At 35.2% G+C, this 14,868-nt stretch overlaps 1 protein-coding gene across 5 annotated transcripts in view; it reads left to right on the top strand.

The window, feature by feature from the left end:
- The window catches only part of LRRC7 (leucine rich repeat containing 7), a 533,218-nt gene that overhangs the window by 217,271 nt on the left and 301,079 nt on the right, over positions 1-14,868 (top strand). For all 5 annotated transcript variants that reach the window (XM_082418775.1, XM_082418774.1, XM_082418778.1 and 2 more), the window contains exon 4: positions 12,929-13,046. In XM_082418775.1, coding sequence (XP_082274901.1) covers positions 12,929-13,046 — 118 coding nt within the window. The remainder of the gene's footprint in view (positions 1-12,928; positions 13,047-14,868) is intronic.

The raw sequence follows: 14,868 nt of genomic DNA, 5'->3' as shown, positions 1-14,868 counted from the left end.
AAACAATCTCCTTCTTGATGATGTGTATTAAACCTGATTTTCTTTTTCCCAATTTCTTCTTCACACAGCCAACAGTGGTAGATCCAAATGTAAATATGACCAGGCTACCCACAAGTTTAAGCCTATTCCCTGTTTCCTCTCTAACTTGCAGGAAAAAAACCATGCAACTGAGCATGTCATGCTAATAGGAGGCCTCCCACGGTCCAGCTATAACTTGCCTCTCCAATCTCTTACTCTTGCTCTCACAGGAAGTGTTCCTGAAACACAAAGCTCTTTCTTGCCTCTAAGCTCATCCTGTTTTCTCTGCCTCACATGCTACTTCAAGGTTCATCTCAGTTGTCACCTTCTCCTACAACCTTCATTCTTCACTCACTGGCATGGTTATTTAACTCTCCTCTGTGCCTACGTATTACCATGTGTACAATTCTACAATTACACTCACCAAACCTGTTGTAGCTATTCATTCAATACATATTTGCTGAATACCTACTCTACTCTGGGGAAATAAGACTGAAGAAGAAAGACACTAAAATATGGGACTATGTCTATTTAATCTTTGTTTCGACAGGAAACACAATGTTTGGTTCAAAGTTAGGATCTCACTGAATATTTGTTGCATAAAAAATTTGATTTTGCAAAAGTGGATTGTATAAATATGTCCACAAGATTATACACAACCACAGTAGAGAGACAACTCATCTTGTTATGCTGGAGGGTCAAGGAAGTCGGCTTGGCAGAAACACATTGTTAAAGATAAGATTAGGACACAGTCTAGTTGGGCTTTTTAAATGATAAATTGAGCCTTAGAGAAAATGTATGGAACTTGCTCAATAGCATGTCACCTGTTAACCATGAAATCAGAATTCAAATCTAGGTCTGTTTGCTTCCAAAGTTTATAACCTTTTCATTATGACTATAAGTGAAAAAAAGACTCCAGCTATACCATAAGCCATCTTCTCTTTGGTTTACTGACCTAGGCAGAGCTAGTCAGCACAGGTTAGGTTTTTAGTACCTAGAACTGATTAGGGCATAGACATTAAAAATTAAAAAATATATATATATATATATACCAGCTTACACTAATATCTATATATGTATATATACATATATATCAGCTTATACTAATATGAAGGTCTAAATTAATGCCATTCAACCCAGTTGTTCACACACCATATTGATTACTCTCTAAAGACAAAGCCAATACTTTTATAAATGTTAACCAAAATTTTTTTACGAACTAGTAGTTATTAAAAAAGCAACAAAAGAAAATCCCAAAGGACACACATCACTTGTCTTAAGTACTATAGAGATAACAAGATTTTACCCCAAACTCTTAGCAGCCATTAAGCTACGTCAAAATTAAGAACATTTATAGAACGTTTATATCCAGCTTTTCACTCTTCCTATTTCTTTCCTGGTGTTATAAGCTTGTACCATCAAGTGAAGTAATCATGAATTATGTAAGTTAAAGAATATATTCATTTAAAAAATTGTAAATGAAAATTGTTATCAAGCAGGATGGGTAAGGCAAGGTGCTATGTCTTATATATTCAGACAGCTCTTATTCCAATAAAACAGATATATTCCCTTCCCTCTAAGACACTGACAAATGGTAAAATAAACTTGCTGTTCCAAAGGGAGAAATGACTCAACACCACCAATGGGCAAATTGTTGCTGAAAAGATCTGTATTTTTAAAACAGCAGCAATAATATTTATTGTTTTCTCGGATAAAATGCCTGAGTATTTATTGTAGTTGCCGTCTTTCTCCAGGGAAGAAAAGATCTCGTCTCTGCAACACATCCAATATTGCTAAAATGCACTAGAAGGGGTTATAAGTGGTCCCTTCCCCTACAGCCTCAATCTTATTTGATGCTCCCAGCATTTGTCCAGCTCCATACCTCCCACACCAGCCCACAGCTCCACTACTACTGGAGACCTTAAAGTGTTGTTGGACCACAAAATCCTCCCTCCTTTGACTGCCCATGTATTACTGGCACCAAGTCTTCATGATTTCTCCTCCCAGAGTGCCTCTCTCTTGCTGACAGTGCCTTAACTCATATTCTCATTATTTTTCACCTAGATGTTTTCTCATTGTCCTTCTGCCTCCTTCTGGTCACAGGTGCCAGTTTCTCAAAAACAAAAATCTGAGTCAGTCCCTTTCCTGCTTGTGAACCTCTACAAGGTAGATGATAATGTGAGAGAGCAGTGTAGAATCCCTGAAAAGGCACACAAATCCAAGCATCCAAATTCTCTAGGTTAAGGGCAAAGTCTAGGAATGTTTCTTTTGGAATAATATGCACTTTGCAAAGCCCTCTCTCTGTTGTAGTATTTATCTAGTATTTACTACATTGCATCTTATTTTTTGTGTGTATTTATAACCGCTAGGTGACTGTATTCTTGAGGAAGGGGATATTTTGTTATTCTTTTTCGGGTCCTGGTGCTGTGTCTGTCACTAAGTAGATGTTCAAGAAGTGCTCACTGAATATAAGCAGTCAGGAAGGAAGGGAAATGGAAGAAAAGGAAGGAGAGAGGGAAGGGAGGAAGGAAGGAAAGAGGGAGGAAGTAAAGAAAGAAAGAAGTGAATGAATGTCATAATTAGAAGCCTACAATTTCACCAAGTGCATACATTAAAACTATTTTTATTCTATTATTTTTGAGTTGGCTCTTTTCTAACTAAAGATAATTATTAACACTTGTATTAAACTAAAGAATTTTAAAACATTTTATTGTAATGTGCACAAAATAATTATTTCTTTGAAACAGCTTTCAGATGAATTTGGAAACACTGTAGCCTGAATACTTTTAAAGGGATTCAAAGGAAGAACTTCTAAGAAACCAGCCATTCAGTAATGCCAACTCATTAGACAATTAGTTCTTTTCCCTGGTGGAATGCACTTGTGCCAACATAGGGCATCAATAACAGTCTCATTGAATATTTATAATCTTACATGAAACTTCTCAGGAAAAGGGTTTGTCTCTTTACAATTCACAAGCAACTAATACTTTTTAAATTTGTAGTGGAAAAAATAAACACCCTATCTTATTTTTTCTAAGGAACTATGTTTTGGGATCTAGTCATTCACATTCATGATGTCATCATTGTGTCCTTAATTTTCCAAGCCTGAGTGTAAAGGTGATAATAAAATGCTAATCCTAATTATAATACTTTGCATTTATGTAGCACTTCAGGGTTAGCAAAGTGCTATTACATATACTCAGATTTACTCTAATTTCGATTTTTGCTGTCGAAAGATAGTCATTGAATCCGAGTCTTCTCCCCTAACCCCCGCAGGACCATTATTATGGGCGGAAGACTCCCCTTATCTCATTCACTTTCCCCTCCCAGATAGCCACCAGCTGTTGTCAGTCATCACTATTGTCTCTCCCAAGCACAGATCTGATGGTACAGAGGGAACAATGCACTGAAGTAGAAATGGCTTTGTACCAGACAAAACTGAATTTGAATGCTTGTTCTGGCACTTCCTACGTATATGACCTTGTAAAAATTAACCTCCTGAGTTTCCTCATCTGCAAAGTAGAAATAATAATACCTTCCTTACAACATTGTTGCAAGAAGTAGATCATATACTATAAAATCTAGGTTAGGGCCTTGCACCTATATAATAGGCACTTAAGAAATGGCACTATCTTTATTTGCCACTCCCCTGCCTAAGAATTTTCATGAAAGAACAACTATTTACTGAGAAAGTACAACGTGTCAGGCGTTACATTATACACTGCAGATGCTGCAGAAACTAAAGAAGCTTACGGTCTAGTAATCCCAAAACAGGGACATCCACGCTTCAATAGAGATAAATACAGGATGTTATGAAAGTACACAAATGGAGCATGTAAACCGGTCTTAAGCTGTGACCAGAAAGGTGAGAGGGCCTGAGCTTGGAAAAGAGGGTAGAGGGGAGGTGGGATAGGGAGAGGTGGAAAAAAGCTTCAGCTGGAGACCTGGAATTTACAAAGGTAAGGCAGAGCAGGGTGGATACAGAAACTGGCAGCTGCTCAGTGTGTCTGGAGATGTGGTCATGCAGGATGGTAGGAGCGAAGGTATGAGAAAAAGATAAGAGACAGGGGAATGACAAGATAAGACTCTGTAGAGGTAAAGGGCATTGAAAGCCATATTAAGAAACTTGGACTTTGTCCTGAAGAGAGGAGAGAGCCACTGAAAAAGTATAAGCAGGAGATGGACCTGATCACATTTGGTTTTTTAGAAGTCACATGGCATGACCTATCACAGAGGTCCTTAACCTGGTCCACAGAACCGTGCATGGGCTTCCGGTGATTTGCAGGCTTCTTGAAATTGGCTGCAAATGTGTATGTTTGTGTGTGTGTGTTTCTGGAGAGAGTATCAGTAAGGTTGACTCAAAAATGATTAAAAATCACCATCTGAACACCTCCTGTGGAATAAAGCCCTAACTCTTAAACCCTTTCACTTTCTGGCTAAAATCTGCATTTTCTATCCCCCTCCACAAAGCTTAGAGTCACTTTTAATTTTTTGCCATTCCTAACATACCTCTGGTCCTTTCCTCCTCTTACAGCTTTCTGAACTGCTCTGCACTTCCCAATCTACCCCTGCTTCCCCACCCTACCTTCGGCTCACAGAACTTCTCCTCTCTCAAAGCCTAGATGGACTGTTTCTTCCTTCTCCAGGAATTCTCTATACTCCTTCCCCATTCTTCTCTGGCACAAACACAAATCAGAGTCTTCGATTTCTGGCGACCCAGCTGGAATGAGAGATAGACAAATAGACCAGTGGACTAGAAATAGAAAGTCCAAAGACTGACCCGTACTTATGTGGAAATCCAACAGAATTTGTCTTGCAAATCAGTGGAAAAATTAATGACCTATTTTTAAAATGGAACAACTGGTCATCTGTAAAGAGAAGAGAATGGATCCTCGCTTCACACCATTCTCAAAAATAAATTCCAAATGAGTCAAATCAAAGCATTAAAACTTTTAGGTAGGGAAAAAATAGGAGACCATCTGCACACATTCAAACTGAGAGATAAATTTGACTATTGTAAATGTCTTTTTATCAAAACTACCATAAAAAGAATGGAATGATGAGCCATATATTGAGAGAACTGTCCAAAAATTCATATTCAGAATATGTGATGAATTCTTTCAAATGAATAAAACATGAAAAGGTGTTCAATTTTTTTAGTAATAGATAAAATATGTTACCATTTTACATACCACAGACTGGAAAAATAGTCTGAAAATATCAAATTTTGGAAATAATATGAAGAAATGATTCTTATCCCTGTTGGTGGGACTTTAAATTGTTACAGTCACATTGGGAAAAAAAAATCTATTACTTAGTAAATTTGCCTGCCTCCTCAGAGAAACTTTTGTATATGTGCACTAGCAGATGTATATAAGAATATTCTTAGCAACGTTGCTCAAAAAAATGAAATAACCCAGAAGTCTGTGAACAGTAGACTACATGAGAAAATTGTGTTATATGAAGCATAAAGTAGTAAAGGTGAATGAATAGATTCTATGCATAAACATGGAATAATGTTAAAACACAGCATTGAATGAAAAAGTCAAGTTACAGAAGAAAGTATACCCTATTATTCCATTTATATAAAAATTAACAGACAAATCTAAACAATATCTATATTTAGGATTACTACAACTGTGGTAAAAAGCGAGAGAATGAGAAATTGGTTGTTTTTTGGTGGATCAGGTAGGTGACAAAAGGACATGATTGGGAGGAGAATAAAGTAGCTTTCTTAAACTGGATTGAGGAGTATGGCTTTTTATTTTGTTATCATAATTTTTAAAAAATACATATTATATACACTCTTGTGTATTTAGATTTCACAGTAAAAAAGTTAAAAAGACAAAAACTATCATAAGATACATACAGTGACCTGGAAACGACGTGGTCCCTCTGTTTGAGGAGCTCCCAGTCTGGGGCTTGTTTCAGAATCTCTAGCTTTCCTACTTCATAGACCACTGTGAGTTTCAAGGAACTCTTCTTTATTGTTGCTTCCCTTCTACATTCTGTTAACATTTTTTCTGTCTTCTTAAGCTGCATGCTTAACTCATTCATTTTCACCTGATTATCTTTCCTAATGTAAGCATTTCAGGCTACAATTTACTGCCAATTACTCTAGCTATATCCTGCCATTTTAGACAGGTAATATTTTGTTATTATTTGCTAATATTTTGTTATTATTTGCTTCTATTTTGTAATTTCCAGTGTGATTTCTTCTCTGACCCAGGATTATTAAATTTAACTTTATATATATATCCAAATACAGAAGCTTTTAAAGCTATCTTTTGGTTAATAATTTATAACCATTGCATTATGGCCCAAGATTTTGGTCTTTTTATTACTAAGTCTTTGAAGTTTGTTGAGCCTTCCTTTATGTCTATCTAGTACATGGCTAATCACAAGGTTTTCATATGTGCTTTTTAAAAAAGTACTCTGTAGTAGTTGGGTTTAATGTTCTATATGTGTCCACTAGGACAAGCTAGTGGCCATCATTTCCTCTGTACCTTTTCTTTTATTTTTATCTGTTTTAAATTAATTATTGAGAGATATGTGTTAAAATACCCTATTATGATAGTAGATTTGCAATATCTCCTTGTAGATATGTCAAATTTTTCTTTAACTATTTTAAAGCTATGATACTAGGTGCATAGAAGTTTAGAATTATATATTCCTGGTGAGCTGAAGTGTTTACTAACATAAAGTCACTATCTCTCTAGTAATGCATTTTGCTTTAAATCAGTATTGCTGCATAAGCTTTCTTTTGGTTAATTTTGCCAGTTTTATCATTCTTCCATCAAGTTTTGGGTGTATCACTGGTGATAGGATATAACTTGATTATGTTTAATTTTAGTCCACTCTGATAGTCTTTTTTTTAATTGGAGAGATTATTCCATATTTATTAATGGCGCTATTGGTATATTTGTATTAATTTATCCCATTCTACTCTTCATTTTTATCTGTCTTGTTTCTTCGAAGTCTGTACTTGTATGTATTAAAGATCTTTTTTTTCTCTATCTCATTCCATTTATTTTGTTTCTACCCACTAAGAAATCATACACCTTATTTATATTTCTTTAATTGTTACCCTAGAAATTTTAACATGCATATTTAACTTTAATCTAAAGTTAATTAGTGTCTTTACCCTCCTCCCAAACAATGCAAAAATCTAAGAATGTTTTTGTTTCCCTTTCTTCTGATACATAGATAGGCCTCTGTTGTTCAGAATTTTAGTTCTACGTTGATTTTCCCCAGCTTTATTGAGATATTATTGACATGTAACATATGCAAGTTTAAAGTGTACAATGTGATGATTAGATACATGTATATATTGCAAAATGATTACCACAATAAGGTAGTAAGTTACCAATAGGGTACCACATCTCAATCCCTTCACATAATTACAGTTTGTGTGTGTGTGCTGATAACATTTAAGATCTGCTTTCTTAAACATTTTCAAGTATATAATACAATGTTGATAATTATAGTCACTACGCTGTGCATTAGCTCCCAAGATCTTATTTATCTTATAGCTGGGAATTTGTGCCCTTTAACCAACATCTTCCCATTTCTCCCACCCCCAGCTTCTGACAATCACCATTCTACTCTCTATTTCTATGAGTTCGCTTTTTTAGATTCAACATATAAGTGAGATCATACAGTAAATATTTGTCTTTATCTGACTTATTTCACTTAGCATAATGCCTTCAAGGTCCATCCATTTTGTGATAAAAGACAGAATTTTTATCTTTTCTATGGATGAATAATATTTCATTGTATATACAGTTGACTCTTGAACAACATGGGAGTTAGGGGCGCAAATCCCCAGACAGCTGTAAATCTGTTTATAGTCTTCCCTCGGTATCTGTGAGGGATTGGTTTCAGGACCTGCCACGGATACCAAAATCTGTGGATGCTCAAGTCCCGTAGTTGGCTCTCTAGATCCATGGCTCCACATCTGAGAATTCAACCATTCATGAATAGTGTAATGCATATATATACGTATCTATAGATCTCACATCTTTATCCATTCATCTATTGATGGACCGTTAGGTTGTTTCCATGTCTTGTCTGCAATGAACATGGGGGTGCAAATATGTCTTTGAGATAGTGTTTTTATTTCTTTTGGATATACATGCAGAAATGGGATTACTGTATCATATGGTGGTTCTAGTTTTAATATTTTGAGGACCCTCCATGCTGTTTTTCAGGATGGCTGTGCCAATTACATTCCTACCAGTAATGTACACAGGTTCCCTTTCCTCCACACCCTTGCCAACACTTGTTGTTTCTGGTCTTTTTGATGACAGCAGGTGTGAGTTCTTATCTCATTGTGATTTTGATTTGCATTCCCCTGATGACTGATGATGGCAAGCATCTTTTCATATACCTATTGTCCATCTGTATGTCTTCTTTGGAAAAGTGTCTATTCAAATATTTTGCCCATTTTTTAATTAGATTTTTTTTTTTTTTTTACTATTGAGTTGTATGAGCTTCATATGTATTTTGGATATTAACCCCTTTTCAAATAAATGGTTTGCAGGTATTTTCTCCCATTCCATAGGTTACCTTTTTATTTTTGCTGACTGCTTCTTTTGCTCTGCATAAACTTTTCAGTTTGATGTAGTCCTACTTGTTTATTTTTGCTTTTGCTTTTGGTATCATACACAAAAAAATCTTTGCCTAAACCAATGTCAAGGAGATTTTTTCCTATGTTTTCTTCTAGGAATTCTACAGTTTCAGGTCTTACATTTAAGCCTTTAATCCATTTTGAGTTATTTTTTTGTGAGTGGTATAAGATAGGTGTCCAATTTCATTTTCTGCTTATGGTTATCCAGTTTTCCCAATACCACTTACTGAAGAGACTCTCCTTTTCCCATTGCATCTTTTTGGCTCTCTTGTCAAATATTTGTTGACTGTACATGAGTGGGTTTATTTCTGGGCTCTCAGTTCTGCTCCATTGATCTATATATCTATTTTTATGCCACTACCATACTGCTTTCTGTTTTGACCTACACTGACTTTTTAATCCCACAATTAGACATTTTGTTTTTGTTTTATTTGTTCTCTGTCTCTTTTTCTCCCTATCCTCTTTTTTCTTCCTCCCTCCTTCCCTCCCTCTTTTTTCTTTCTTCTTTCTTTCTTTCTTTCTTTCCTTCCTCCCTCCCTCCCTCCCTCTCTCCCTCCCTCCTTTCTTTCTTTCTTTCTTTCATTCTTTCTTCCTTCCTTCTTTCCTTCTTCTCTTTCTTTCTTTCTTTCTTTCTTCCTTCCTTCCTTCCTTTCTTTCTTCTTTCTTCCTTCATTCCTTCCTTTCTTCTTTCTTCTTTCTTTCTTTCTTTCTTTTCTTTCTTCCTTTCTTTCTTTCTTCTCACTTCACTCAGAGACAAAACTGAGAAAGTCATGCATTCACCACTGACTCCTTTTGCAGGACCCAATTTGTTTTTTTAACTTCACTCACTGACGGTGTCACTCTTAGGAGAACCCAACTATGTATGGAGTGGTCTCTAAGCCAATCTCCAACCTCTGTTCAAATCCCAAGCAGTCTTCTATCCTTCCAGTTGCAAAACAAACAAACAAACAAAAAACCCTCAGTCTTCAGCCACCAGAGACCAAGAGATACCACCAGAGCAAAAGCTAAATACAGACCCACTTAACTCGGTGTATTAGCATTTTCTTGTTATTCTGGAATTTGAGAAATTCCCGTATGTTACAGCCATAGCTCACCTACGCATTAAAGGAATGTGTGTGTGTGTGTGATTTTGCTGCACTAAAAAGTTTTTCTTTGAATATTTAGTCCACCATACTGCTGAAAATAGAAATTGACGGGTATCTTTTCACATCCTTACCCTCAGTGCTGAACATAGACCATACTATATAATAGGTATTCAATAAATATATTTTAAATGCATGTAGATGTTGTGGGTGCAGAGATTTCACTCCATGATCCAAATATCCTCATGCTGTCAAGCAAATATTTGAAACTAGTTTGAGTTACACAGTCTTTGAATTTGTAGTATCTTTAGATGCTACAAATACATTATCCCTCTTTAGCCTTCATCTGGCTAATTTGTGCTGGCTCTTAGGTGATCCATTTTTTATTACCTTTTCCAGAAATACGTTCATGAGTCAACCTTGTCACCATCATCAACATAACTGAGGGCAGATATTCTACCAGTGTGTTTTCATTATATCTGATATTTACCTTGGCATAGTCATTAAGAGTCTTACTTTAATTAGCTATTAGAGTTGCTGTGTTATACTATATTGAAGAATTACAGCTATTTCATGATCATTCTTTACATCATTTTCATTCAAAACTTGAATATTGAAAGAATCATTAAAATGCCTTCTTAATTTCTTTGCCCCTTTATAGACATCATGACTCATATTCAAGAGTTCACTGCTTGTTTATTAAATTTAGATTCCACTGAGATTGTTTATCTGTCTGAAACTTCCAAACCAGTGAAGTACCACTCTCAGCTGGAGCTTAACACTCTCTTCATTTTCTCTTTACTTATCTAAGTATACTTTCAAAGATATTTATGCAACATACACTATGTAAAAGACACTGTGCTAGTCACTTTGATATATACAAAGGTGAAACAGGTTGACATCAAGATGAATCAGACATGACTCCTGCCTTCAGAGACCTCATCATCTAGAAAAGTAAGAAATAGATTATTATATAGGTATATTTCTGTTCCTGTATTAACATATAAATATTAGTAATTGCTAACAGTTATCAAGCTCTTACTATGTGCCAAACACAGTTTTACACTTTTACAAGTAATTCATTTCATCAAATCCAAGGCCATTGATTATAAGAAACACCATTACCATTATTGTAGAACCACTAAGAAAAAAAAAAAAACCCTGCTTACAAATATAACAATGTTGATTGGAAGATGAATCCCAAACAGCAAAGATGTTAATACATGAAAAAGTGCAAGACCTAGAACTGATGACATATAGTAACTCATTTAATCCTCTCAGCAATCCTTCAAGTTAGGCAATGTTATTGTCCCCATTTTACAGATGAGGAAATTGATAGAATTCAGAGATATTAGGTAATTTTCCCAAGATCACACAGCAAGTGAGTAGATAAGTGGGGATTAAATCTACATGAATCTGATTCCAAATGCCATGTTCTTAGCCTCTCTCAAGATCTTAGAATCTTGGATTCTCTTATGTAATAGGGTGTTCAGGAGTGCCCAAATCTTTTGTTCCTGATGTGGCTTCATTTAAAATTGAAGAAGAATATAGGGACCTCTATTAATTCTTGAGATAAACTGAGTATTTAGTTGAGATGAGGCTTGAATTTACAAAGCAAAAAACAGTTTTGAAAATAATTTGTCTGAATTTTACATAAAATGGTTATAATAATCAAACTAAAAAGTAGTTAATACAAAAAAAAAAAGTAGTTAATAAATCTTACCAGTATCAGCCAAGAGGCAATTGAATTTTTTAATCTATGCATCTATAACTAACCACATTGCATGTAGTGCAATGGTCCTAACAGAATGATAGAGACTGGACGAAAACTTAAATTAACTTTGGCCATGAGTGTAGGCATTTTTCTTTTCTATTTTTAAAGGGAAAATTAGTAGTTAGTGGAAACTATCCATCAAAGTTCTCTTTTTTAGACTTTATAAAAAGAAGTAGCAACATTTCTATGGAGAATATTGAAATCCTAGTACTACATGAAGTATTGCAAATAATCTTTGTAAGGAGCCAAAAGCAAGTCAGCCAAAAGCAAGAAACTACGTATTTTATCTTAAGTAATAACCAGCACAATCTATTTTTTAAAAAGCTAATGAGTTAAGAAATAACAACCACATACTACATTGTTTTGCCTATAAATTATGAATTACATTTAAGAACAAGCAGCAGTTAAATGTACTGTGGACCAATTGCATAGTCATGGATACCAAAGACTTCATCTGTGGAAATTCAGCAAAACACAATTAGAAATGTCAAACAGAAAAGATCTCATTAAGATAATTCTTCCAGAAATGAATCAAAAATTCTGTCCCAGCTGTTCAAATCTTGAGTAGTCAAGTGAGATGGACATAGCTAAAAAATCTAACCATATTGTTTCCAGAAATGTGATAGTGGAAACAACTACATAAAAATAACCAGATCACTAGAGTGTTTGTTAAAAATGAAGATTTTGATCTTTATCCCAGACCCACCATATCAGTACTTCTTTGGGTAAAGCCCAAGGACCCACATTTTAACCAAACATCTTCACCCACCAATGATTAAAACCATGCTGGATTTGGGAACCATTGCATTAACACTTGACTCTTCCCCATCTAGTACTTTTGGATTGGTGGCAGAAGTGAACCAACCACTAGTGGTTATTTTTCACCAAATATCAGAGATTAAATATTTCATTTGGTAGATATTTATGAAACAGTGTGGGGACACACAAAAGAAATGTGAGCTCGTGTATTCAACTGTATTGCAGTTCTTGCATGTCAGATAAACAACTGTTCAACATGATTAAATGGAAGTAATTTGTGGTTGTGGAGAAAGAGAATTGAGGTAATCCTGATAGCTGTGAGAATAAAAAGGAAGGGGCTACTCCAGAAGTTATTTCAAAGAAAAAAATAAATCAATTGGTTCAGTGGCAAATTGAACACTAATGTTAAACAGAAGGGGAAAAGTAGAATACCTTGGGTGGTGAATGTGGGTAGCAGAGAGTAGGGAGGTACTAACATGGTGATGGAATGTGAAAAAACTCTGAAGAGAATCCAGAAGATGGGTGTGGAAGAAGGTGAGCCTTTTGGGGTTGGGCCCTTTTACTATCACATTTGTAAAGATGGTGAATTGAATTTTGTTACTAAGTTTATATATGAATGGATTTAACCAAATTGAGATCTAACGAATTATTATTTTCTTTTTACAGCAATTGTTCAACTGTCAAGCTCTAAGAAAACTAAGTATTCCTGACAATGACCTTTCAAATCTGCCAACCACTATTGCTAGTTTAGTTAACCTTAAAGAACTCGACATCAGTAAAAATGGTAAGATTCTCATTTCATTTCTAAATAGCTTGATTTTTTAACTGAAAATATGTTTTAATGTTTTCTCTTAGCAAATGATATACACTTTTTCTTTGATTTTGTTGCAACTCTAACTTAATTTTTGTTGAAAAGCTAAATCCTGAATTATAAATCGAAGACAGAAAACTTCTCTCCCCTCTTACTAATGTCCCTGACTCACTCAGGCCTTATTTCCCTCTGCATTCAGATATGTGATTTAATCTTTTCTAGACTATTTTACTGACTTTACACTGCTTATTTTCCTCATTCTCAGGGTAAAATTTTTTCCAACATGTCTCAAGTATCACCTGCTCAATGAGGCCCACCCGTTAACCCTTCTTGGAATTGAATTCCCAGTTTCCTTTACTCTGCTCCATTTTTTCCCATAGCACTGACCATCTTCTCAATATATATGATTTACTGATTTTTTATGGTCTTGTCTATCTTCTCCTGCCCCCAAATGCAAACTCCATTATGTGGCAGGAGGGATTTTACTCTGTTTTGGTCACTGATGTATCTCAAACGTTTAGAGCAATGCCTGGTGAATAATAAGTGCTCAGTAGTATTTGTTATATTTTTGGCCAAACTTGTTATGTCTGGTGATTTTGTTGATATTCATGTTGATGATCTTTTCTTCTAAATGTTTGTGGGAGTCTCCTGCGTCCTAATATGTTCATTAAATCCTCATTTCCTTCCATACAAACTTGGCTTTCTGTTTTATTACAATAAAACAAGGATCAGTCAAAAAGAGTTATGTCTAGGCACTATGAGGATATGAAACATGACCCCTTCATCATTAAGCTAGTCGGTTAAACTTTGTGTGGGTATGTATGTATTGCTTTGGTAACTTCAGTCAATATGCTTGGTGCCAAAGGAACAGGCATCAACAAAACAGATCCCTGCCCTTATGGAACTTACATTCTAGTACATGCGTTAGACATTAAACAAATAATTATGGATGATTAAATAAACAATTGAGTGTGAAGATACATTGGAGGTCAAGGATATGCATACTAGTAGGACATAATCCAGTCAGTGTAGTTAAGTTACCCTAAGAAATGATAACCAAGCCCAGACAGGACAAATAAGAGTTGTTATTCAATGGGTATAAAGTTTCATTTGTGCTGGATGAATAAATTCTAGAGATCTGCCATCCAACCAACATAGTGCCCATAGTTAACAATACAATATTGTGCACTTCAAAATAACTGGTCTTATTATGCACTAGAAGCAAACCCTATGTCCCTTCCTTGTTTCATTTTCTTAATAGTCTTTATGAGAAACTGACATACTATATTTTTAACTTGTTTATGTATTGTCTAGATTCCCCTAACTAAAATTAAAATTCAGTGATATTCTAATTTTTTATTGTTGTCTTGGTTACTGATACATCTCTGCTGCCTAAAACAGTGTGTGGCACATTGTAAGAGTTCAATAAAATTTATTGAATGAATTCACGAATGAATGGTCCTTCTGGAACATCAAACATTTGTTGAAATGTACCAGTTTAAATGGCTAGTGATTTCTTCAATTCAAGTCTATGAGAGTCATAGAAAAGTTTACAGTATCACTGGGGAAAGAAGACTAACACCTACAAATAATCAATGAATATCAGAGTTCAAGTAATGCATATGGCTTGAGGAATTCCATGAATCACAGTAGCATCTGAATAAAGGAGAGCATTTCATTTGAAGGAAACAGATAGAGTGCATGGGACTTCATTGGCAGTCCAATCGTTAAGACTCTGTGCTTCCACTGCAGGGGGCATGGGTTCGATCCCTGGTCAGGAAACTGAGATCCCGCA

Source organism: Balaenoptera physalus, assembly GCF_965194825.1.
Source record: "Balaenoptera physalus genome assembly, chromosome: 1".
Classification (NCBI taxonomy): domain Eukaryota; kingdom Metazoa; phylum Chordata; class Mammalia; order Artiodactyla; family Balaenopteridae; genus Balaenoptera; species Balaenoptera physalus.
This window is presented reverse-complemented; position numbering and strand designations above follow the sequence as displayed.